General features: G+C 34.4%; 2 protein-coding genes across 2 annotated transcripts; both read right to left on the bottom strand.

The window, feature by feature from the left end:
- LOC109207375 (transcriptional repressor ILP1-like) lies at nt 7,324-12,059 on the bottom strand. The gene is made up of 2 exons (XM_019370279.1): nt 11,170-12,059; nt 7,324-9,314 (listed from the first exon to the last, which is right to left on the bottom strand). Exon 2 carries the CDS (start codon nt 9,283-9,285, stop codon nt 8,854-8,856), a length of 432 nt encoding a protein of 143 aa, XP_019225824.1. The 5' UTR covers nt 9,286-9,314; nt 11,170-12,059; the 3' UTR covers nt 7,324-8,853.
- On the bottom strand, nt 22,675-23,283 carry LOC109218445. Its single transcript, XM_019382813.1, has one exon. It carries the CDS (start codon nt 23,281-23,283, stop codon nt 22,675-22,677), a length of 609 nt encoding a protein of 202 aa, XP_019238358.1.

The raw sequence follows: 27,925 nt of genomic DNA, 5'->3' as shown, positions 1-27,925 counted from the left end.
TAGCATCTTTCTTTAGTTTTAAGTTAATTAGTTGTTTTAATATTAAAAAAAATAAATAAAGAATTTTAATTTCTACAAAAATAGATTAATTTAGGATTTTAATTAATTAAAGAAAAAGAAAAGAAAAACAAAGGAAAAAAGTATAAAATAGGTAATTGAAAAGGGGTTTTAATATAAATTTGGATTAACTCTTTGTACCAAATTGACCCAATTCTTTCCTAAAGCTAACCCAGATCAAAGCCCAAATTTGAACCAACCCAGCCCAAACACACTTGCACCCATCAGCCCAAAACCCACTCATTAAAACCCCTAAAATCAAGACCTAGAGGAATCAGATCTTTAAAACCCTTGGAGCCTAGCGCCAATTTGGACCTTCTTCTTCAACAGATCATCTTTTCTTCAACAAAAAAAAAAAAAAAAAACAAGAACAGATCCCTCCCTTTTTTTTCTGAGAAGTAAACGGCACCTGTTTCTTCTTCAACACAACACTCCCCCATTTTTCTAACCTGAACAACACACTCCTCCCCCTCCCTTCTTCTTCTTGTTCTTCCTTTCTCAAAATCAGATAACAAAGAAGATCCCATTCTCTTTCACACAAACATTCTGCAATTGAAAAGGAGATCTGAAGAATCCGAAAAAAAAGGCTTCAAACAAAAAATCAAAAACAAAAGGAAGTTGGAATTTGAGAGCTCGTTTGGTTTGGTTGCTGTTTCTCATTCGAACAAGAGCTAGAATCCGTCTCTCCCCCTTTTGATTCTCGTTTGGTCAAAATTCTGTTATTCTTCTGCAATAGGTATGTTCATGTCCAAAATTCTGTTTGAATCAATGATATGAAGATTTGGTCTGCTCTATGTTATGTTTGTACTTGAAACTCTAAACCTAAGGCCTAAAGATATCAATTAGCGCCTAGTTTGTAGTTAATCGACCACTTATGTACCATATTTATTCCAGCAAAATCAGCAAAATTCATGTATTCATATGACATAGTTTGTAGTTAATTTCGTTGTGCATACGTGAATTAGTTGAGGCAATTCTGTTTTGAGCTTGCTGTTCGCCCATCAACTAATTGATATAAGCTTTGGATCATTATCTAGCATGCCCATTCCAGTTGTGGGGTGTGTGGTGCAAGGCCCATAACAATAAATTCATAAGCTAGCCTACCTTTTTTTTTTCTATAATTAATTTACTCCATTTCCTCCATAGTATTATCTAGATCTCATGACCTTGTAATAATCTCAAAATTAGTTTTAAGAGAAATAAATAAACCATCGTGACTATGGGTACGGTTCCCGTGACATAGTTACGATGCCTAATTCCCAAATTCGGGGGTGCATTTCATGTAACCCGATCATAACAACTTCGAATAATAAAACCCTTTGAAATAAATTGAGGCGTGCCATGCCAAACAAAATTTATAATCCATGGCCTCATAAGATTAGATTCAAGAACTAACACTTATAGAAAAAGGTTTGAGGTGTGCCATAAATAAATTAAATCATCCATGGCCCTCACAAATGTAGCTATTGAAAATTGAATCTTCATAGTTGCTTTGGCCGCGTTATTTAAATAATTCATCATAGCTACGGGTACGGTTCCCGTGACGTAGTTGTGATTCTTAACTACTAAAATCCGGGTGTACATTTCATGTGACCCAATTTCAATCTTCAATAATGTTTAATGAAACATGTCGCGAATCGCGGGTGCATTTCATGTAGCGTGGTTTGCGGCGTGTCCCAAAACAAACAAGTGTACGACAATCGTAACTTGTTCAAAAAATAAATCCATAAATCCTAAAAGCGGTTTAAAATAATTAAAAGGCTGTTATAAAGCTAAAAATGCACAAATGGTTTAAAACATGTAATTAATCAGATAATTAGGCCAATTTAATAGTTTAAGCGACCGTGCTCGAACCACAGAACCCGGATTGCCTAACACCTTCTCCCGGGTTAACAAATTTCCTTACTTAGAATTTCTGGTTCGCAGACTTTTCAAATAAAGTCAAATTTCCTCGAATTGGGATTTTAAAATAAATCGGTGACTTGAGCCACCAAATAAATTATCCCAAGTGGCGACTCTGAAAAATTAAATAAAATAATCCCATTTCGAATAATGTCGCTTTATTGGAAAAACTCCCTTATATCCCCTTCGGGTGTGTAAAAAGGAGGTGTAACAAGTGGCGTCTCTGAAATTAAATAAATAATTCCATTCTGAATGTTGTCACTTAAATTGGAAAAGCTCTCTATCCCCTTCGGAGAAAAGGAGGTGTGAGAGAAGTCATACAAGATATTTATATCAAACAAAGTAAAATTTTAATAATCAATTTTTTGTATTACAAGTGAAGTGAATATGCCACAAAATAGTTAAGCAAACACAATAGTTTAAAATCAAGTATTATCAGGCTATGTAATTATACCTGGTGCAAATTCAGTATAATATTACTGAATCATGGAGGTATTAGCTTTTTCACAATGATTAAAGATAAATTCCCTAAAAAAAATAGAAGGACATTTATATTCTGCTAATAAATTTACAAAAATTGAGCAAAAACTTAGAGAAAGTTTTACTAAAGAATTAAGAGGAAAAGAAGGATTTCGTAGGGATCTAGAGAGTACTGATGTAGTTATGAAGATTAAAAAAAACAAGCAATAAAATATTGAACTTTACGTCTTAGCTTGAGGAAGAAGTTGATTCATTTTAAAAACGGATGCTCAAAGAAATATTGGAAAGTAATATTAAGAAGAAAAAATAATGAAATAATACTTAGGTAAGTATCTGAAATTTAGAGAATTAGAGTTAAATTATAATATTAATGAAATGAATTATTATCATATTAAAAATATAAAATAAGAATTAGATAGTTTGACCTTCCTATCATGACATTATCGTCCTTTTGAAAACAAAGAGAATAATATTGTCATACCTTAATTTTATATCTTAATCACTTTGATTATATATTCCATTCTTTTTGAAAATAAAAGGGTCTAACACTGCTATGTATAATATCTTTAGGGTTCAAATTCAAAATTTAATAAGCGTTCTAACAATATTTGATTGAGGTTGAAGAAAGAAATATCTGAAGTTGAATTGAAAATAAAAATAAAAATTGTAAGTTAAAGTTACGTTTGGGCATGAACTTGACTTGAAAAAAACTAGTAAAATTTGTAACTTGAAAAAATTTTGTTACTGAGAAAGCATTTATTTCACTTGAGATACTATTTAAATAATTTTTTCAATATTTCACCAGTATTTCAGACAATAAAGTTCAGTAAATAAATAAGGATTAAATTTCTAAATAAAACTCCAATGTGCGTAATATAAAGTTAAATCATCAATTAACTTAAATTATGTTAGTTTATATATTTGAGCTTTTAGTATCTCTTATTAGTATTTAAGAAAAATAAGAAAAAGGAAAAATAGATATCCTGATTCTATTTATAGAAAAGAAGTAAATTAAAAGAAATAATTTTATGTACTTATTAAGTTTTTAGAATATTCAGAATACACCTGCGTAACAGTGGGAAGCTTGTAACTGAAAATCAAGAACCCAGCCAACCCCAGAGGAAGTGAAGGATGAAGTATGAAAATTTTCATTCAACTGCAAAAACAACTCTCTCACTTCACTCAATATAGAGCTTTTACTTCAACATGAATCAGCCAAAATTTCCTGCCGAACACCATAGGCACCGAATCAAGCTTGGCATCAATATCTTCAAACCCATGTTTTGCACTTCTCAATCTTTGCAAAACCATATCTTCTCTCAAAAAATTCCATGCCCTTTTCATAGTTCACGGCGAAACGCATGATGTCCTCTTAAAAACAAAGTTAATTAGTTTATATGGACTGTTTGGGCACTTAAAGAATGCAACCTGTTTCCCTTGATGTAAAGCCCTCAATTTAGCACATGCCGTTACTATACTCCCCTAAGTATATTCATTACCTTCAACTAACCCATCCCTCATCCTATTGAATAAAACCACCCCTTCTTCAACACAATCATTCTGTACATAACCAACAATCATTGAAGTCCAACAAACCAAATTCCTATCTAAAATATCATCAAACACATCATGCGAAGATTCGACCTTTCCACACTTAGCATACATATCAACAAGCCCAGTCAACACAAAACTATCAGGATTTCCACCTTTCACAATATGACAATGCAATTTCCTACCTTCGTCAATATCACACAACTCACTACAAGCCTTTAAAACGATCGAGAACACGACATTGTCAAACAAAGTGAGACCTTTTCTCATGAAATTATAGAACCCAATAATCTCATCATACGTATCGTTCATAAAATACCATCTTATCATTGCTTTACAAGAAAAAGGATCTGGGTTTGGAATTTCATCGAACAGTTTGCGCTATTGCTGAGGCTCATGTGATTTTTGATGAGTTTTGTGCATATGATTTTGTTACGTGGACAACGATGATTTTTGGATATAGTCAAAATGGCTATCCAGATGAAGCATTGAAACTCTTTACATACGAGAAATGGCAAGGAATATTGCCTAATTCAATCACTCTTTCTAGCGTACTTTCAGCATGTGAACAGTTGAACAATCTGAAGATGGGAAAATCAGTCCACACTCTGGGGATTAAGCTAGGAATGTATGAGGCTACTGTGACAAATGCTTTAGTGGGCATGTATGTGAAGTGTGGTGCAATGGCAGATGCTCGATGCTTATTTGAGAACTTCGCACACGATGATGTAGTTGCCTGGAACTCACTTATTTCTGGCTTTCTGCGTATTCATTGAATGGATCTGCTAATGAGGGTATGATATTGTTTCATAGAATGAGATCTAAACATCTTCAGACGGATGAATTTACTATGGTGTGTGTCCTATCAATTTGCGCTTCACTTGCGAATCTTAGAGTTGGATCTTCTTTTCATGCTTTTACTATCAAAGAGGGTCTTTTATCGTCTAATTTATATGTAGATACTGCACTTGTTAATGTGTATGCTAGATCTGGTGATGCAAAATCTACTCGTGTTGTTTTCGATGAGATGACAGATAGGAATGCAGTGACGTGGAATTCGATGATAGGTGGTTATGCAATGCAAGGGGACTGCAAGAATTCCTTTGCGCTTCTCAGCGATATGATCAGGGAAAGTTTTGAACCTAATGATATAATCTTCACTTCTATACTATCTGCTTAGCCATAGAGGGATGATAGAGGAGGGATGGAGATTTTTCTATACAATGTGTGAGGAATATAGTTTTGTTCCTTCCATGAAGCACTATACATGTATGGTTGATTTACTGGTTCGCGCTGGACGGCTTTAGGAAGCCCTGGATTTCATTGAAAATATGGTAAATCAACCTGTTATTTCTATGTTTGCTCCTTTTCTCCATGGATGTGGTATTCACACCAGATTTGACCTAGGGGAGGTAGCAGTGAGGAAAATGCTTGAGTTGCATCCTCATGATGCTTGTTACTATGCGCTTATGTCAAATTTATATGCCTCTAATGGGAGATGGAGTCAAGCTTATCGCAAGAAAGAGTTGATGAAGAGCAAAGGTTTGAATAAGTCCCCTGGGTGTGGCCAGGTGAACATGGATTTTGAAAACGATCTGAGGGTGTCATCTATTGTTTAATTATTTCTGAGGAACATTTGATATTAGCAGCATGGAATGATTATCCACCCTCAGAATTTGTAATGAATTAGTATTTTTTGTTGTGACCTCTCCACCCAGCATTTTATTATTGTTGGGCTTCATTAAATAGTTAAGACTTTTACTTAGTTTAAAAAGAAAGAAACTAATAACATAGCGGCAGAGAATATTTTCCTTTAGGTAGATAACAAAAAATATACGTGAAGGACATACATAAACAACTAAATCTGTTTCGTTTGAACCTTGAATGAAACATGTCATAATTTTTCGTTGTTCTTGGGTTTTCCAAATTATTTGCAATTCAAAATCTTCTAAAGCGAGATGCCTTGATTGTATGTGCTAATTGTTCGGTGACTATATTTCGTACAGCATAAAGCTCCTTGCATTGAGAAACTTGAGGATAAGATGCAGAAGGTTTACAAAGAACGAGCAGCAGCCATCTTAGAAAGGAGAGCTGCCGTAGTGATGATGACATGAAGGAAACTATTAGCTGCTATAAGTGCTGCAAATCAAGTTCTAAGTAAAGGAGGTGGTAATGCAGAAACAATAAAAATTGTGGATTTTCCAGTCGAGCTTGATGAATTCAGTAGAGATGGGAATATGTAGAATCAGATGGATGTAAGCAGAAGGGCAAACGCCCGAGAACACAGGAGAGCAAGAAATGATGTTATGAGAATGCCAGCTATAGGATCCTATCCGCCAATAGAAGGAGAATTAGACACTGATGAGAGTGGCACCAAGAGCAATGCATATCGGTCTCAGCGTGATCAATTGCTTCGCTCTACTAAATCGATTTTTGGTGATGAACATGAATGCTCTGAATTTTCCGTAGTTGTGAGAAAGTTTTATAGATGGAAGAAAGATTATACTTTAAGCTATCGTGATGCACATGTGTCCGTTTGTATACCTGCTATTTTCTCACCCTATGTGAGGCTGAAGCTTCTGAAGTGGGATCCTCTACATGAAAATGTAGATTCACGAATATGAAATGGTAAGTGCATTTCCTCTCAAATTTTGTAAATACTAGACTTAGGGGTTGTGAGAGGAAACTTTTCATTGTCCGACTGTGAGACTTCCTTTTTCGGATCTAGAAGTTCGTAGCATTATGATTGATATATATAAAATATTCAAATACGAAAAGATGTCGTTGAGCCATATATTCACTTCTATACAAATTTTTTATCTCTCTCACACCATCTTGGTAAGGAACTTTTGACTTATAAAAAGATTTTAATATGTAAAATATACATATATACATGCTTTTTTAAGATTTAACTTTGAACTATAATTTTGCGTCAATCCAGGTATACTTTGCTTTATAAGTATGGACTCTCTACGGATGAAAATCCAAATAGCTTTGATGACGCTAATGCCAATCCTGTTCAATTGGTGGTGAAACTTGCAATGCCCATTCTACATAACCGGTTAGCTCAGTGCTGGGATGTGTTTAGCACCCGTGAGACACAGTGTACTGTATCTGCCATAAAACTGGTTTTAAGAAGACATCTTCCGTCCACTGTCCCTTCATACACTGATCTAGTTAACACGGTTCATGAGCGTCTAGATGAGGCTGTTGCTAATTTGACGGTCTCTTTCTTAGAAAATTACAAACGTCTAGAAATCTTTCTTCATTTAGTTTCAGACAAATGGTCTGAAACTAAGTATTGGTCTTTACAGGTCCCTGCGTTGGACTCACTTGTAATGGAAGCTGTACCTGATGCAGCACGAGTCGCTGCATAGAGGTTTGGAATGTCTCTTCGCTTAATGTCTAATATATGCTTGTTCCATGACGGTCGAATTCTTGCCATGGCTGTCATAGAAGAACTTGCTCTTGATAAACTCTTATGTGGGAAGATTCTTTCTAGGCATCCAAGCAAACATTCACGATGCTATTATTAGAACTGAGAAAGTTATTTTATTAACTGGTATTTTTGCAGGTCCTAGTGTTACAGGGCATCGCAGGTATTGTTTATTTAAGTAGGTCAATGTAAACCAAAAGGCAATCTGTAGGTAAAGAAAAGAAAATGGTTTACATTGACCTACTTAAATAAACAATACCTGCGATGCCCTGTAACACTAGGACCTGCAAAAATACCAGTTAATAAAATAACTTTCTCAGTTCTAATAATAGCATCGTGAATGTTTGCTTGGATGCCTAGAAAGAATCTTCCCACATAAGAGATTATCAAGAGCAAATTCTTCTATGACATCCATGGCAAGAATCCGACCGTCATGGAACAAGCATATATTAGACATCAAGCGAAGATTCATTCCAAACCTATATGCAGCGACTCGTGCTGCATCAGGTACAACTTCCATTACAAGTGAGTCCAACGCAGGGACCTGCAAAGACCAGTACTTAGTTTCAGACCATTTGTCTGAAACTAAATGAAGAAAGATTTCTAACGTTTGTAATGATCTAAGAAAGAGACCGTCAAATTAGCAACAGCCTTATCTAGACGCTCATGAACCATGTTACCTAGATCAGTGTATGAAGGGACAGTGGACGGAAGATGTCTTCTTAACACCAGTTTTATGGCAGATACAGCACACAGTGTCTCACGGGTGCTAAACACATACCAGCACTGAGCTAACCGGTTATGTGGAATGGGCATTGCAAGTTTCATCACCAATTGAACAGGATTGGCATCAGCGTCATCAAAGCTATTTGGATTTTCATCCGTAGAGAGTCCATACTTATGAAGCAAAGTATACCTGGAATGAAGCAAAATTATAGTTCAAAGCTAAATCTTATAAAACATGTATATATGTATATTTTACATATTAGAATCTTTTTACAAGTCAAAAGTTCCTTACCAAGATGGTGTGAGAGAGATGAAAAATTTGTATAGAAGTGAATATACGGCTCAACGACATCTTTCCGTATTTGAATTTTCATATATATCAATTATAATGCTACAAACTTTTAGGTCCCAAAAAAGGAAGTCTCACAGTCGGACAAGGAAAAGTTTCCTCTCACAACCCCCGAGTCTAGTATTTACAAAATTTGAGAGGAAATGCACTTACCATTTCATATTCATGAAATCTGCATTTTCATGTAGAGGATCCCACTTCAGAAGCTTCAGCCTCACATAGGGTGAGAAAATAGCAGATATACAAACGGACACATGTGCATCACGATAGCTTGAAGTATAATCTTTCTTCCATCTATAAAATTTTCTACAACTACAAAAAATTCAGAGTATTCATGTTTATCACCAAAAATCTATTTAGTAGAGTGAAGCAATTGATCACGATGAGACCGATACGCATTGCTCTCGGTGTCACATTCATCAGTGTCTAATTCTCCTTCTATTGGCGAATAGGATCCTGTAACTGGCATTCTCATAACATCATTTCTTGCTCTCTTGTGTTCTCGGGCGTTTGCCCTTCTGCTCACATCCATTTGATATTGCATATTCCCATCTTTACTGAATTCATCTAGCTCGACTGGAAAATTCCTTCCTTCCCTCAGAGTTGCTCTTAGAGCCAGAGCTGCAGCTGCCACAATTTTTATTGTTTCTGTATTACCAACTCCTTTACTTAGAACTTGATTTGCAGCACTTATAGCAGCTACTAGTCCGTTCATGTCATCATCACTATCAGCAGCTCTCCTTTCTAATATGGCTGCTTCTCGTTCTTTGTGAAGCTTCTGCATCTTATCCTCAAGTTCCTCAATGCAAGGAGCTTTATGTTGTAAGGAATAAAGTCACCGAACAATTAGCACATACAATCAAGGCATCTCGCTTTAGAAGATTTTGAATTGCAAATAATTTAGAAAACCCAAGAACAACGAGAAATTATGACATGTTTCATTCAAGGTTCAAACGAAACAGATTTAGTTGTTTATATATGTCCTTCACGTATATTTTTTTTTATCTACCTATAGAAAAATATCCCTTGCCGCTATGTTATTAGTTTCTTTCTTTTTAAACTAAGTAAAAGTCTTAACTATTTAATGAAGTCCAGCAATAAGAAAATGCAAGGTGGAGAGGCTACAACAAAAATACTGATTCAGTACAAATTAGTTGGGGACTAGCAAAAGTCCTTATGCATGGGGTAAAAATTAAAATTAGCTTTTACGGGAACATATGCCACAAAGACCTTAATCAAGGGTAAATTACAGCACTTGTTGACTGCAAGCAGAACTTGATTGAGTTCAAACTCAAAATTTTATCCACTTTAATCCAGTTACCAAGTTAACTGAATTGAAGTTTTCCGACTTGGACAATGAGAATTTTTTATAGCCAATCCAAACTTGCTTGGAATTGAAGCGTGTCACACCTCCTTTTTCCCGAGGGGATACGTGTTTTTCCAATTTAAGTGACATTAATCGAAATAAGATTATTTATTTAATTCAGAGTTGCCACTTGGAATAATTTATGGTGGTGTCCTAAGTCACCGGTTTGTTTTAAATCACAAATCGACGAAATTTGACTTTGTTTTAAAGTCTGCGAAACCAGAAGATCGAGCAAGGAATTCTATTAACCCGGGAGAAGGTGTTAGGCATTCCCGAGTTCCGTGGTTTTAGCACGCTAGCTTTTAAACAAACCTGGCTTAATAATTTGTTTAATTACGTATTTTTTGAACCTACGTACATTTTACCTTTTACCGCGCTTTCAAATTGCTTGATTATTCACCACTACGGAATTATCTTGAAACTAGTCACGCGTACGTGTACTCTTTTTTGTTCGGCGCGTCAAAAATCATGTCACGTATACGTGTACACAATTAATAATACTTTATTATTACTAAGATTGTTTCGTCCAAAGTTTTGCGAACGCATACCTTGGTTTTAACTTTGGAAATCGTAACTATGTCCGCGAATGTATACATAATCACGATAATAATTTCAAAACGCGCCTAAAGTACTCTAACGGTGTTCATTATTCTTCCTGAACTTTGAGATTATTGTAAGGTCATGAATTATGGAGATTATTGTGAATGTCGTAGGTATTATGGAAGTCATTTGAAGTTATATTAATTTATAAAGGAGAGCTAGCTTACATGTTTATTGGACTCAGGCCAACAATTTAATCACTAACGAGCTCGGCCTTTCCCCCAACACCCACAACCCAATTCGGGCAGTTGAGCCGCTCAAGTAAAAATAATGGCACACCACTTATCACCTATGTTACCGTGGACATCATCTTGAGCACACATTTAAATATATGATATTCAACATATTTAATTAGGTTGGTTCTAGTCTTCCATAACTAATCATGTTGCATTTATAGCATATGGGAAGCCTACACTCTACCATATCCTCCTGGCAATACTAATGAAAGGCTGGTTTTGTCACAGGTATTCACAGAAGCACCAATATATGAGAAGATAGAGTGAACATTTTGAATCTGCTTGCTTTGGACTTGACACAACACCCTTTTTAGTGGAACTTAGCAAAAGTCAAAACTTGACAGACAACAGAAAAATAAGAATCACTCAAACCAATTTCCCATCACAAATCCAGCAAAACCATAGTCTGGGATCAAACCATATTAAAATCGACATTAGAATAGAATGAGAGAGGAAAGAATGGAACCTGAAGTTGTTTTCAATTAATAAAAATTCCAGCAGTTACACGGACTGAAACAAAGGGACAGTTGCGACCGGAACTCGACACGACGATCATACTTCGAGCAGAAACGCGAACCGAACCACGAACGGTCCTCAACGGCGGCGACCTCGAAGCCTACCGGGAAAATTCGAAGCTCAACAGGGTCGGAGCTGCTACGTTTTTGCAGGTTTTAATGACTGTTTTCCAGCTATTTTCGAGCTGTTTTGCGGGTGGTTTTTGGGGCTGTTTACATGGTTTTAATGGAGAAAATCGGACCACTTTATGGAGAAAATGCTGGGTGTTTGTGATGATGAAGATCTGGTTGTTTTAGGTGTTTGTAAGCTTGGTTGAGGTGTTTTGTGCAGAAGCTGAACATTGGCCTTTCACGGCTGCATTTTCACGAGTTTGGTGCAGAAGTTTTCGTGGCTTCTATAGTGAGCTCAAAGCAGAGAAAAGGAAAAATGGAGTTGCAGAGAAGAGAAGAAAAGTTCTTTTCTGCTCCTTTTCCCAGATTTGGTTTTTTAGATCTGTATCTCTCTGCCTTCTTGTTCCCCCATTGTGCGTGTTTTTATCAGAGAGAGATCAAGGAGGAGCAAAACTCCGTGGTGGGTGTCCGTTGTGTGTGCGCGTGACCTGGGGAATAAAGGAAAGGGAAAGGAAAAGGAAAAGGACGAATCTCTTTCTGCTTTGAGTCCCTGGAAAAATCCTAAAGGGAGGTGTGTGATCTTTTCTTTTTTAGATTAGTTTTTCGGCACGTGGGTTGTAAGTGTATGTCGAGTTATGTCATAGCAAAATTATTCTTAAGGGGTAATAATTAAGTACAAGTTTCTGTAAAAGACTGGTGTAAATGGTCGTATGGTCGCCTGATTAGTATTGATTAAGTAGTTCATAACACCAACCATGAAAATCACATTGAATACCTATACATAGTAGTTATTATAATATAATTATATAAAATAAATAAAAAGTATGTATTTTCTCTCACAAATAATTGGGTCCTTTAAATAAAATAAGTAATCTTTTGAAAAGTTCTTTTTCTTAACAGCTAAATATTTTTAAAAAAAATAAGTTACTAATAAAGGAACATAATTATTTAGAGAAACACGATATAAGCATTTTTTTTATTTTATATTTTATTATTGATATTGTTAAACATAAAGTAAAATGTTATTTGGATTTTCTCTCAAGAGATATCAAATTCATGATAAAAGGTCAGTTATTTAAATAATATTTATGTGAAATATCATTTGTTCTCATGATCTCAAAAAAATATTCAAGTTAGTAAGCCTAACTTGAATATTTACCAAAGGAATATTTGACTTCTTACAGCCGTGTCTATGTGCGTCGTAGATAAAAGATAATTGCTTTTAACATTCAATCTTTAAGACCGTTGTTTTTTTCATGTCTAGTATATCTCTTCAATGAGAATGAATTTGTGTTCAAATTAACGTGTCTAATAGACTTTTCTAACCATTGTGACCCAATGTAGTAATTTTTCAGTTTTTTTCTTTTTTTCTTTTAACTTAGGAATTATTAAGAAATGAGAGCAAAATAGAACAATATACTAATTGAGACAAAATAAATATGAGGGAGAATATTTTGTTATTTCTTTTCTTGGTATATCATTCATAGGGTCAAAAGTTCCCTATTTATAAAGGTACAAATTCATTCACTAGTTATAAGTTAATGTACTTCTTAATTGAGTACATGAATACAAAGTACGTTAAATGGACATACACCTCACTCACATGCACTCATCTCATTTATAACACTCCCCCTTGGATGTCCATTTAAAAGATAATGTACTTCGTTAAAACCTTACTAGGAAAACCTAGTGGGAAAAAGCCTAGTGAAAGAAAAAGAGTACACATATCTTGTAAGTAATACGCATTGAGTGCTGCCTCATTAAAAACCTTACCAGGAAAACCCACTTGGGACAAAACCTTGGTTAAGGGAAAAAGAGTACAGCGCGTATTATACTCCCCCTGACGAAAGCTTTATTTGATATCTCGTAGACGACGTGATGATAGGCTATAATTGGGTATTTTAGTCGCTTATTACACTCTAATTTACTCCACTTTAATTGAGTTTGAGCTCAAACGATAGTGAATTGCACTTAGTAGGTGTTTTATGCCTTGCAGGAAGTGATCCTGAGCTCAAAAGCTAATTTGGAGCTAAATTGATCAATTTGGAGCTTTGAAGTCTGAGTAAAAGCCCAATACATTAAGCCGGGATCGTGTTCGGAGGTCGTGTACCAAGTCCGGATGTTAAAAGAGGACGAAATAAGTTCACTCTGAGAAAATTACACTGCCGCGCCGCATGGGGCGCTGCAAGGCGCGGCGCAGCAGTGTAAAATTGTGCCTGACTCGAAAATATGAAGCTGCAGATAAAATGCACTACCGCGCCGGATGGTGCGGCGCAGCCTGCGGCGCGGCTGTTCAATTTTTACAGAGCTAAGTCCTAGTTCGCGCAGGAATGGGTTTTTTTCATCTGGGCCCGACCCTACTTGGTATAAATACATGTAAAAACGCTATTTTGAGAGGTTGGACATACTATTAACATATCTTAGACCTAGGGAGGCTATTGTGGACAGGAGACACTATTTTAGGGTTAGACAACACCCTTGGAGGCAAGAACACGCTAGGAGCAAGGCGGGGAATTCTTCTACGAGTTTTTCCTTCCTCTTCCTATTTTTCATTGTTGGTTATGACTTTTGGTATTGTAGTTTTACATGCTATTATGAATAACTAATTTGTTATCTAGGGTTTTGATGGAACCTTTTGTAGGATAAATTCTTGTTATTTTTATATAATTGAGCCGTAGTATTTTCTCTATTTGTTTAACTACGTGTTTGTTGTAGTTAATTGACAGGATCCTCAATTAGCTGTGCCTATTTAGTGTGCATAACTCGGGAGAGAGTGCATATTTAGATAGTTGTTGAACAACATCACTCCCAAAGTATAAGAGGGATCTATAACTGCGGGTTTAAAGGCGGGATTAGGGATAACGAAGCCTTGTGTGCAATCTAAAGTGAGCTGTAATAAACAAAGCCAGCTAGCGTAACTCGGGAGAGTGCGTCTAGTAAATTGTGGTAATTACTCGGGAGAGAGTTACGACAGTCAGAGCGCTCATGATCGGTAGAGAATACTTAGGCGAATTTATAGAAAACGTAGCGGGAAGGATTCCGACAATTGGGGAAATCATAACTCTATACCTCCTTAATCTCGACTCCAACCCTTATCCTTGTTAATTGATAGTTTATTGCTTTCTAGTATTTGTTAGTTAATTGGATAAAAAAATAAACATTATAATCTTTTATAATTAGGAAATTGTTTGGGCTTGTATTTCTTAGCGATATTGAACAACTATAGCTAAGCCTTAGTTCTCTGTGGGATTCGACTCCGGACTTGTAAACCGGATTATATTTGCAGCGACCGCTTATCCTTTTTAGGACTAGAGTTGGGCGTGATCAAATTTTGGCGCCGTTGCCGGGGAACTAACGGTGTAGTTGTAGTTGTACATATTGCTAGGTTTCAAGTTTGAACTTTTATTTTATTATTTGATTTTTTTTAAATAGTTTTATTTGTTTATTTGAGAAACATGGCATCATGGAATTATGAGAATTTTGATGTTGGTAATTCTACTTTTAATCCTCCTTATGCATATTGTGAAGGAAACCACCCAGGGCAAAATTATCAAAATATTCGTGAGAGCGAGTTTTGTGCACCAACTCAATCTTATGTGTGGAATGTGTGTGATATGTGTGGTGGTCAAGATGGTCACTTTCACGGTTGTGCTTATATTTCTTACCTTCCCCCAACCCCTTACTTTGATGGTTCTTCTTTTTCTGGTGAAGTTAATAGGAACAAAGAACCTAGGGAAGCTGACCTAAAGAAGCTCGAAGATATGTTAAAGTGCATTTTGGAACAACAGAGTAAATTACTACTGCGGATAGAAAGGCAGGAGGAAACTATTCACAACTTGAAAGTTCACATGAGTCAACTGGTTGAAGTTTTTAATGCTCAACAAGCCAATATTGTGAATAGTATCCAAGAAGAGCGTGAATTAGATACATAAATTGATGAGCTAGAGGAGGAGGCTAGAGTAGAACACCAACAATCAATCGCACTAGATTTTGAGGATGCCGATGTTGTAGAAGAGATACTAGAGTCAACCAAGGATATTGAGGATACATATTTAGTTGACTCTATTGTCATTAGTGTTGAGAATGTAGACAGTCCCAATGTTCATGTAGTTGAGCGCATTGGTCCTCACTCCAAGTATTTTTCCACATTGTGTTTAGATGATGATATGGAAATAGCGTCGTCCGAGCCATTTGAGGAGTCAAGGAATGAGGAACAAAGAACTTACATTCTGGAATTCTTCTTGCCAGAAAGTCGGGATTACACACCTCATATAAAGGCCAAGAAGTGCAGAATACTACATTATTTTATTGGGCCAGTCAGATTCGTTCCACCACCCCAGGAGCATGATCATAGAGCAGAATCAAAACTTGGAGTCCGATTCATAAGTTCAAAGTGGAGGCAGAAAGTGATTCACGTCGTGCCGCGACGTTAAATCAAACGCTTGTTGGGAGGCAACCCAGCTTTATTGCTTTCTTTTATTTATTTTTTTATTTTTTTAATTGTATTATTTTTGTAGTGTCAATTTTTTATTTTCTAGGAGCATGGAAAGCAAAGGTATTGGAAGGATGCAACAGCAAACCAAATGGTTGGAACTAAGTGTGAGGTACCCACACGAAGGACCAAGCTTGGGAGAAGTCTGAGTACCCCATGAACTGCTAGTGCTTCGGCCTTTGGCCTACCAGGGAGTTTCTTTTACCCTCTTGTATGTATGGGTGTGCATTGGGGACAATGCACAATTTTAAGTGTGGGGTGAGGAGATTGTCTGGGTGATTTTTCATGCTACTTTAGCTGTGTAGCTGTGTTCGTTTAATTAAATAATTTTTTTTTTAAAAGATTGGACTTTTCCTGATGACGGATCTATTAGATAATTTTCTTGAGGGGAGTAAGTCTAAAGAAAATACCAAAAAGATTTTTTTTGTTTTGTTTTAGTTAGTGTAGTAACCCCCCCTTGATTTTTCTTTGGGCCACGGTTCTTTTTCAAGGGTTTTATTTGAACCGGGTGTAGTTAGTATTTTTTTTAGGAATAGGAGCCATTGTGTTGTGTTTTGAATTGAAGCAAAATCTCTTGACTTTGTTATGCCTTGAAAATAGTGAGTACTTCGGTTGTGACGCTTAGACTCAGTTTTTTACTCTTGTAGAAGTACCTTAAATTGTATGATTTTAACTTTGCTTAGCTGCTTTGACTAAGAGTGTCTTGATTAGTCCAATCCTGAGTGAGTTATGTGCCATGTGTGTGTAAGGTTTTGTGTTATTCTGTACATTGCATTTGATGCCTAGAACTTGCCCCGTGTGTTTGCAAAGCGAAATAGTAGTTTTGTTCAGTCTTGGAAGTAATATAGGCCTTTCTTGTTGAGCCATATATACATATTTTACCCGCCTAATTGTGATGTATCGTAGTTAACCCCTTTGAGCTTATAATCCCGTTTCTTTGGCAACCACATTACAAGTCTTACCCAATTATTTGAATTGACCATATATTTGAACCTTTTCACCTCTCACGAGCACTTGAATTGTTATGAACTTTGTAAAAGTTAAAGTGTGGGGTGGTTTGTTTGGCTTTTGAGTGGAACCAATGAAATAAGGAGAAAGGTGCACTGATTGGAAAGAGCAAGAGCCACTTTAATTGACAAAGAAAAAAAAAGAAAAAAAAATAGTTGTATTGCTGTGAAAAAAATATTCTTTGATAGTGGTGACTCTTGATGTAATTGTGCTTAAATAATTTGGGAGTTGATGTATATTGATGTGAAGATGGAGTCATGGTTTGACATAAGTGTGGGGTTTTGAATGTTAAAGTATATGTATTAAAGTGCTTAGGGAGGTGTAGTCACTCTTATATCTAAATGTATCCTACCCGTCCCGCAGCCTACATTACAGCCAAATAAAGTCCTACTTGATCCTAGATTGAATGAGCTCGATTAGTGGAGTAGTACACTACGGGCAAACTTATGGTGCATCTTTTGTGGCATATGAATGTTATTTCTGAGAGTGAGTGAATTCTTTCTATCTTGAGTTCCTAAGTGTTCTTAAATTTTACTGTGTGGAACTCCTCTCTTTTGTTGTGTGAGGGCACTTGATTCATGAAGGAAAGGTAATGTCAGTGCCTCTATGTTAGAGTAAGTGGGTGAGTTGTGAATAATGCGTGGTACTTGTGAGTCAAATCTTGAGGTGAAGATGTTACACTCTTGTGCTTAGTCTATTTTAAATATTCTTGGTATGATGAGTTAGGAGAATTGTTTAAAAAGGTCGTGTCTATATAAAGTGTAGTTTGATTGCTCAAGGACGAGCAATGGTCTAAGTGTGGGGTATTGATGATACGCTATAATTACGTATTTTAGTCGCTTATTACACTCTAATTTACTCCACTTTAATTGAGTTTGAGCTCAAATGATAGTGAATTGCACTTAGTACATGTTTTATGCCTTGCAGGAAGTGATCCTGAGCTCAAAAGCTAATTTGGAGCTAAATTGATCAATTTGGAGCTTTGAAGTCTGAGTAAAAGCCCAATACATTAAGCCGGGATCGTGTTCCGAGGTTGTGGACCAGGCGAATTTATAGAAAACGTAGTGGGAAGGATTTCGACAAGTGGGAAAATCATAACTCTAGACCTCCTTAATCTCGACTCCAACCCTTATCCTTGTTAATTGATAGTTTTATTACTTTCTAGTATTTGTTTGTTAATTGGATAAAAAAAATAAACATTATAATCTTTTATAATTAGGAAATTGTTTGGGCTTGTATTTCTTAGCGATATTGAACAACTATAGCTAAGCCTTAGTTCTCTGTGGGATTCGACTCCGGACTTGTAAATCGGATTATATTTGCAGCGACCGCTTATCCTTTTTAGGACTAGAGTTGGGCGTGATCACGACGCATTCCAATCTTATGTCTCAGCTTCTCAAATGTTGATGTTGTCAATGCCTTAGTGAATAAATCTGCTAGATTGTCACTTGAACGGATTTGTTGAACATTTATCTCACCATTCTGCTGAAGATCGTGTGTGAAAAAGAACTTTGGTGAAATGTGCTTTGTTCTGTCTCCTTTGATATATCCTCCTTTAAGTTGAGCTATGCAAGCAGCATTGTCTTCATACAATATCGTTGGAATCTTCGTTTTTAAAGAAAGACCACACAATTGTTGAATATGTTGAGTCACTGATCTCAACCATACACATTCTCGACTAGCTTCATGAATAGCTATTATCTCTACATGATTGGAAGATGTAGTAGCTAAAGTTTGTTTTGTTGAACGCCATGAAATAGCTGTACACCCACAAGTAAATAGATAACCTGTTTGAGATAGGGCTTTATGTGGGTCAGACAAATAACCTGCATCTGCATAACCAATCAACTGTGAATCAGATTCATAAGAATAAAATAATCCCATATCAATAGTCCCTCGGAGGTATCTAAAAATATGCTTAACACCATTCCAGTGTCTTGTTATTGGTAAGGAACAAATTCTTGCTAATAAACTTACTGCAAAAGTTATATCTGGTCGAGTATTATTTGCAAAATACATTAGTACCCCAATTGCACTAAGATATGGAGTTTCATCACCAAGAAGCTCTCCATCATTTTCATGAGGTCAGAATGAATCTTTATTTATATCAAGTGATCTCACAACCATCGGGGTACTCAATGGATGTGCTTTATCCATATAAAAATGCTTTAGGATCTTTTCGGTATAAGTTGATTGATGGACAAAAATTCCATCTTTCATATGCTCAATTTGTAGACCAAGACAAAATTTTGTCTTTCCAAGATCTTTCATTTTAAACTCTTTCTTCAAACAGTCTACTGCTTTTGGAAGTTCCCCAGGAGTTCCAATGATATTTAGATCATCAACATACACAGTGATTATAACAAATTCAGATCCAGACCTTCTTATAAATACACAGGGACAAATTGGATCATTCTTATACCCTTCTTTTAGGAAATACTCACTCGGGCGATTATACTACATTCGCCCTGATTATTTCAATCCGTATAAGGATTTTTGAAGCTTTATTGAACAAGTTTCCCGAAATTTTTTATTAGTTTCAGGAACTTTAAGCCCTTCGAGGATTTTCATATAAATTTCGTTATCTAATGTGCCATACAAATAGGCTGTGACAACATCCATTAGATGCATATCAAGTTTTTCATGGACTGCCAAACTTATAAGATACCTGAAAGTGATTGCATCCACCATAGGAGAATATGTCTCCATATAATCAATGCCAGGTCTTTGCGAAAATCCTTGTGCCACAAGTCGTGCTTTATATCTAACGACTTCATTTTTATCATTTCGTTTTCGCACAAAAACCCATTTATATCCCACTGGCTTTATTCCTTCAGGTGTTCGGACTATACGTCCGAATACTTTGCGTTTTTCAAGTGACGCTAATTCTGCCTGGATAGCGTCTTTCCATTTCGGCCAATCATTTCTCTGTCTACATTCATCGACAGATCTTGGTTCAAGATCCTCATCTTGTTGCATTATTTTAATAGCAACATTATAAGCAAAAATGTTGTCGACAATAATATTATTTCGGTTCCACCTTTTTGCCGTAGAGACATAAGTTATTGAGATCTCTTCTTTCTTATTATTTTTAGGTACCTGGACCTCCTCTGAGGTCTTATCATTTGTTATGTCACAGGGTTCTTTTTGAGCAATTGCCTCCATATTATGATCTCCTAGATCATTTGCTCCTTTTCGCTTTCGAGGATTTTTATCTTTGGGACCATTGGTCTACCACGTTTCAAGCGTGGCTTAGACTCATTTGTATTTATAGATTGTCCAACCGGGACATCAATTCGAATAGGAGCATTAGCAGCTGGAATATGTGATTTAGTCACTCTTGGTAGGTTAGTGAATGCATCTGGCAGTTGATTTGTAATATTTTGCAAATAAATTATCTTTTGAGCCTCAAGTTCACATTGCTTTGTTCGAGGATCTAAATGAGATAGTGATAATGCATTCCAATCAATCTCCTTATGCAATTTCTTATTTTCTCCCCCTAATATTGGGTATACTGATTTATCAAAATGGCAATCAGCAAATCTTGCCGTAAATAAATCTCTAGTCATAGATTCTAAATATTTTATAATAGAAGGAGATTCATACCCAACATATATCCCCAATCTTCTTTGGGGTCCCATCTTTGTACGTTGTGGTGGAGTAATTGAAACATATACTGCACATATAGAACAATATACTAATTGAGACAAAATAAATATGAGGGAGAATATTTTGTTATTTCTTTTCTTGGTATGTTAGTGAATGCATCTGGCAGTTGATTTGCAATATTTTGCAAATAAATTATCTTTTGAGCCTCATGTTCACATTGCTTTGTTCGATGATCTAAATGAGATAGTAATAATGCATTCCAATCTATCTCCTTATGCAATTTCTTATTTTCTCCCCTTAATTTTGGGTATACTGATTTATCAAAATGGCAATCAGCAATTCTTGTCGTAAATAAATCTCCAGTCATAGATTCCAAATATTTTATAATAGAAGGAGATTCATACCCAACATATATCCCCAATCTTCTTTGGGGTCCCATCTTTGTACGTTGTGGTGGAGCAATTGGCACATATACCGCACATCCAAATATTCTAAGATGGGAAATATTTGGCTCCTGACCAAAAGCCAATTGTATTGGGGAGACTTTATGATAACTTGTAGGTCTGATCCGCACAAGAGCTGCTGCATGCAAAATAGCATGGCCCCATGCTGAAATGGGAAGTTTTGTTCTCATAAGCATTGGTCTAGCAATTAATTGGAGGTGTTTGATCAATGATTCTGCTAGACCATTTTGAGTATGAACATAAGCAACTGGATGCTCAATTGTTATCCCAGTTGATATGCAATAATCATTAAAGGCCTGGGACGTAAATTCACCAACATTATCAAGACGAAGTGTCTTAATTGCATAATCTGGAAACTGTGCTCTTAATCTTATTAATTGAGCTAGTAACCTCGCAAAGGCCAAATTGCGGGTTGATAACAAGCACATATGTGACCATCTTGTAGATGCATATATCAAAACCATATAATATCTGAATGGTCCACATGGAGAATGTATGGGCCCACATATGTCACCCTGTATACGTTCCAAAAATACAGAGGATTCAACTCCAAATTTAATTACTGATGGTCTAATAATCAGTTTTTCTTGAGAACATGCAGCACAGGAGAATTCTTTAGTTTGAAGAATCTTCTGGTTCTTCAATGAATGACCATGTGAATTCTCAATTATTTTACGCATCATATTATAACCGGGATGGCCCAACCGGTCATTCCAAATAATAAAATCATTAGTAAACTTCTTGTTTACTATGACATGTGATTCAACTACACTAATATTAGTGTAGAATAATCCGGAGGAAAATGCGGGAAGCTTTTCAAGCACATACTTCTTTTCCGCTTTTGTTGCAGTAATATAAAGGTATTCAGCCTTTCCTTCATTGGTAGTCTCAATATGATAGCCAATTTGGCGAATATATTTGAAACTCAACAAGTTTCTTTAAGACCTACTACAATATAATGCATCATTAACAGCCAATATAGATCCTCCTGGTAGTAATACAGGAGCTCTTCCAGAGCCTCAATTAATTTTGTACTACCAGATATTGTAATTATATTGGTTTCTTTCATAATTAAATAAGAGAAACATCTCTAATCTTTTAATATGGTGCGCGTCGTAGCACTATCCAAAAGACATATTTCTTCTTTATTATTCGTACGATCAACTGAAGACTAGGAAGTTTTCATATTCTTCAAGAAAAAAAAAACATCATGAGTAATATTGAAAATTTTAAAAACAAAAGAAACTACATTTATGAAATTAAATACCAACAACATAAAAAGTTTTATTCAAAATATGAACTTCATAAAAAGAAATACATTTATTCTTATAATTTTTCCCAATAATAAGTCTTCAGTTATGATGCTCAAAGAAGTCTCCAGCTTCTAAATGAGTAATATCTACAAGACCTTCAAAAATATCATCTTTATAGGCAAGGTGCTTCAACTTTATCATGATTATTCATAGGGTCCGCCTCAACATCATTTTGAAAAGTCAAGTGAGTCTCAACTTTATTTTGTTTCCATTGTATAGATGCTTGATAAAGTTTGATAAAATGTTAAGGTATACGACAAATTCGTGCCCAATGATTTTTCATACCACATCGGTGGCTAATATTACCTTTTCCTTTTCAAGGATTACTCTGAGAACCCTTATTGTTCTCTTGTTTATAACGACCGCCACCATGGCGATTGTTATTTTTCCCCTTGCCACGTCCACGTATATTTATACGGCCACGATAATTATTTTATCTTTTTTCAGACTTTGGATCAATCATTCCCAGATTCGCTTCTCGAAAGGAGCTGATCCAGTGGGGCGGGCTTTATGATTTTTCATTAAAAGGCAATTATGTTGTTCAGCCACCAAAAGGCATGAAATTAACTCAGAATATTTCTTAAAGCCCTTTTCACGATATTGCTGCTGTAACACCATATTTGAGGCATGAAAAGTGGAAAGAGTCTTTTCTAGCATGTCCTCATCATTCATAGGTTCCCCACATAATTTTAGTTGGGAAATTATTCTATATACAACAGAATTATATTCACTTATGGTCTTATAATCTTGTAGTCGTAAGTGCATCCACTCACAACGAGCTCTTGGCAATACTATGGCCTTTAGGTGGTCATATCGTTCCTTTAAACTAGTCCATAATTGAAATGGATCTTTCAAGGTTAAATATTCACTTTTTAACCCTTCATCAAGATGATGGCGAAGGAAAATCATGGCTTTCGCCTTATCCTGACTTGATGCTTCATTTCCTTCTTTAATAGTGTCACTAAGACCTTTAGCGTCAAGGTGAATTTCAGCATCAAGTACCCATGGCAAATAGTTATTTCCAGAGATGTCAAGTGCCATAAATTCAAGCTTTGACAAATTCGACATAGTGAAAACTATCATAGAAATAAGTGAATTAGAATGACAAGAATTATTATCAATGAAAAATTCAGTGCAGTACATAATCGTGTATTAATATTCTAAATGTATATTTATCAAATAAATAATTATGTGCAGTGCGATGATAAATTAGTGTTTAATATTACCCACCAAAACTTTAAATATGTAAGTATATTTTCATAGAATAAATAAGTTGAATTAATATATACTATTATAATTTTGTTCTGCTTAGGATACGTTTCAATAAGCTAAGTAGGCATAAAACTAGATGATATCAATTCTGACAAGTTTCAACATTCAATACGATACATCTAATAGTTAAGTCGTTAATTTTAAAGTCATTAATTAGTTTGTACACTTAGGTGATAAATTTATTGAATACACATTTAAATCTTTTGGAAATTTTTCAAGAATTCCTTCTAAATGCATATTCTGTTAGAGTATTTGGACGTGGGCTTAATTAGTCTAATTATTTTAATACTTATTTATTTATGTGTATGATTAAACTTCTTCATAGTTTATATAATGAAATAACAATTTAATTGGAACTTATTGTTTCCATACCAATGCAATTATTATAATCATATTCAAAACAAGTTATGCATATGGTAATTAAATTGCATGTTAAAGAAGATCCTAATAGAAACATTATAAACATAGGAATGTATACCTGATCGGAAAAGAAACTAACTACCTCTTTTAGGAAGAAGATAAAATTCGGATGAAGCAGATAACCTTAGTTGGTTAGAACCTCGTGCTGATAACGTATTAAGAAATGAGAGCAAAATAGAATAATATACTAATTGAGACAAAATAAATATGAGGGAGAATATTTTGTTATTTCTTTTCTTGGTATATCATTCATAGGGTCAAAAGTTCCCNCAGACTCTCTTTCGTCGATTTTGGAACTACTGGTAGTACTTGACAGAAACCACCTTCCAATTCATTAGTTTTTCACCAAACGGTGCATTGATATTTAATATATCTCTAGAACTCCGGGCATTATTTTGATCATTTGACACTTAACCATAAACGCTTCATCTCGTATTATCAATTATGCTTTTCCTTTAATTTAGCATCATTTCTCTGCGTTGTTATATTTGTGATGGTTATTTCAATTGTTTGAAGAGGTATATCAAGTCTAAAGTGAGTGACCTCATAATAAAATCCTTGTTAGTATATCACTTGTTATTATTGCTAAAATTATCATGCCTCTTGATATGATATTTGCAAGTAATGCATGACATAGAAAAATTATTTCGATTCTGCCGGAGGCGTCTACAAAGGATAATCTCGCCATACCATAGTCGATTCTTTATATACAGTCTTGAAAACTTGTTCTTGTTCAAGATTTAGCTTTGATTGTGCTTCCTCAGACACTTGTATGTTCGTTTGATTTTTAATGCTACACTAACCTTTTTTACTTTGTGATCTAGTTTTTTTAATCTCTAACGCTCTTTTTATGGAATAAATTTATGTAACCTAAGATTTTTTTTAACTTGAAAAATAATTTAATCATATAATGAATTTAAAATATTTGAATTTAGTTCTCTTGCTAAATAATTAATTGAAAGATTTAATTATTTGGTCTTAACATAAAAATAATTTATTTTATATTAATTAGATTCTTAATATTAGTCCATCTCTTCTTTTGAATATTTAATCTTAATTATAATTTTATCCACCATAAAATTTATTTTCAAAGAGTAAAAAGATCGATCTTACATTCCACTTTTAGATCTTTATATGTACAGAATCATTAGTGCTATTGACTCTTACGAATCATTTTTCTTTCTCTTTCTTAAATATTCTTAAATATTTTCTCAGTTTTTGTTTAATAATTGGTATATTTTTTAATATTCCACGAAAAATTGATAATAAAAAATATTATTTGGGAGGAAAATAATTCAAATATAATATAAAAATATATTATGGGGATATTTTTTCTCTCAATTTCAACGTTTTATGCAATCAATTTAACATTACTTTTATCTTTTCTTGGTATTGGACATTATGGAGTGGGAATGTGTTGCCAATACGGAGGATTCTTATTAAATTAATTTTATTAAATCTTCCTACATATTTTTAATAAGAATATAATATAGATATAGATATAAATTAATAAATATAATTAGCTTAACTCCATTTGATCAAACCTGCAATCATGTGTTATATAATTTATTAGGTAATTTTTCCTAATCTGTTGCTCTTTATTCTTCTTAGGTAGTTATAAGGTTTTCAAAATTGAGTACATAATGTGCAAAGAAACAAAGAAAAGGTTAGAGAGATTAAGGGCCTAACGAAACACATGTCTATTTGTCAAAGTTCTTATAGAATGAGAAAAATCATGAAGGATGCATAGCTTTTAAATTGTGATCCAATAATTTTTTTTCTTTGGATAAATGATGCTTGTAACTTTTGATTAGCTTCTACATGCATATTATTAGCATGAGTTAATTCCTTATTCTACTGCAAATCTTTATTCTAATATGTATTATTTCCCATTGTGTCCTTTCCTTATGAGTTATTATGCTTAATATTATAAGGTTATTTTTGTAAACCGACATTGTATTCATGCTTTTATAATAATAATATATATATATATATATATATATATATATATATATATATATATATATATATATATATATATACATATATATATATATATATATANTATATATATATAGACAAAAGATGCATATTTCTTTGTTTTGCCATTATCAGGACTCTTCTTATCAAAATTTCCTAGCTAGGAAAGAAATCAAGAAATTTAGTGTAATTTCACTCTACTCAATAATAAGATATATAAGTACATAAGGTTGTTGGCATATTATATTTGTAAATTGAGATTCTAACATTAGAAACGCATATGCTTGTTTTATCATGATCGTTCAATTTCTTCAGAATTTCACCATTATTTTCAATAACATCTTCCCCATAAAATAGAGTTATATGATCATACTTATATATTTAAAATCTATTTAATTTATTTGAATAGCACTCGATATGTGTGCGAATCTATGCAAAAAGAATAGAATATTTAATTAAAATTGATATAATTTTTGAGAATCGTGTATATTCCAAAAATCTTATAATATTAAAATGCAAATATCATATTTTTTTTTATGATCTTAAGAGGTGTGAGTATAAAAAAATAATTAAAACCCGAAATATTTTGCCACTTAATTTTATTTTGATTTATTTCTTTGACATTGTGGTCTATCCCCATATTCAAAGTGATCATATCTTGTAAGGAAAAACCTTCTAACTTTCAAAGAGGCTCAGTTCTAAAAGTCCTTGCACGAGTTGTCTCCAAAAAAAAAAATTGTAAAAATATTTTATTTTTTTAATGGGCTTTTTGATAATTCAACTTTTAACTTTTGAGGTTACCCCTTTTAAAATAGTATCGATAGATATGCATCTGACGTGTGAATTTCTTTGTGAAATGAAGAATAATTCTCCAAGACAAGAACAAAGTGATTCCTTTTAAAAACAGTGCATGGAAAAGAAACGTGCCCTTATGTGCAAGTTGTGTATCGAAACTCTAATCAATTATTTTAGTCTAGCAAAAAAAATATAAAACTATTAAAGGAACATTTACAAAAGTCACCAAATTATTAAAACTAAAGGAAAATATATATTTTTTTGTGAATTTTCTTTTCTTTTGCAAATTAGAAGGAAATTTAATATTCTAAAAATGTGAATCTTTTTATTGGTTTTTAATTTTCTTAAATAAAACCTATAAAAGGTAAAACAAAAGCTAAAATATCAAGATTAAAATTAAAAACTATTTCAATAACAAAAGGTGGTGAAAATCCAAATATTGTCAAAAATTAGGTGATCACAAAGCGTAGCTTTTATTGTATTGAAGTTAACAAGTTTGAAACTTAAGGAGCAACTTAGGATGGTCTTTTGGCTCTCAAGACTTTGTGGAGAGAGAACTTTTTAGGGGAAGATTGGATATACATGAATCTGAAGATAATCCAAATATTGCACGTTGGCCTTCCATTATGTAGCGACTCGTGCTGCATGAGCTACAACTTCCATTACAAGTGAGTCCAACGCAGGGACCTGCAAAGACCAGTACTTAGTTTCAGACCATTTGTTTGAAACTAAATAAATTAAAGATTTCTAGACGTTTGTAATGATCTAAGAAAGAGACCGTCAATTTAGCAACAGCCTTATCTAGACGCTCATGAACCTTGTTTACTAGATCAGTGTATGAAGGGACAGTGGACGAAAGATGTCTTCTTAACACCAGTATTATGGCAGATACAACACACTGTGTCTCACGGGTGCTAAACACATCCTAGCACTGAGCTAACCGGTTATGTTGAATGGGCATTGCAAGTTTCACCATCAATTGAACAGGATTGACATCAGCGTCATCAAAGCTATTTGGGTTTTCATCTGTAGAGAGTCCATACTTATAAAACAAAGTATACCTGGAATGACGCGAAATTATAGTTAATTCAGATCTTAAAAGAGCATGTATATATGTATATTTTACATATTATAATCTTTTTATAAGTCAAAAGTTCCTTACCAAGATAGTGCGAGAGATATGAAAAATTTGTATAGAAGTGAATATATGGCTAAACGACATCTTTTCGTATATATATATATA

The sequence above is a fragment of the Nicotiana attenuata genome, chromosome 2, assembly GCF_001879085.1.
Source record: "Nicotiana attenuata strain UT chromosome 2, NIATTr2, whole genome shotgun sequence".
NCBI classification, from domain to species: domain Eukaryota; kingdom Viridiplantae; phylum Streptophyta; class Magnoliopsida; order Solanales; family Solanaceae; genus Nicotiana; species Nicotiana attenuata.
This window is presented reverse-complemented; position numbering and strand designations above follow the sequence as displayed.

Bases quoted from the DNA above. Each gene is read 5' to 3' on its own strand.
- LOC109207375 (XM_019370279.1), bottom strand. From the start codon at position 9,285: ATGCAGAAGCTTCACAAAGAACGAGAAGCAGCCATATTAGAAAGGAGA.
- LOC109218445 (XM_019382813.1), bottom strand. From the start codon at position 23,283: ATGTCGAATTTGTCAAAGCTTGAATTTATGGCACTTGACATCTCTGGA.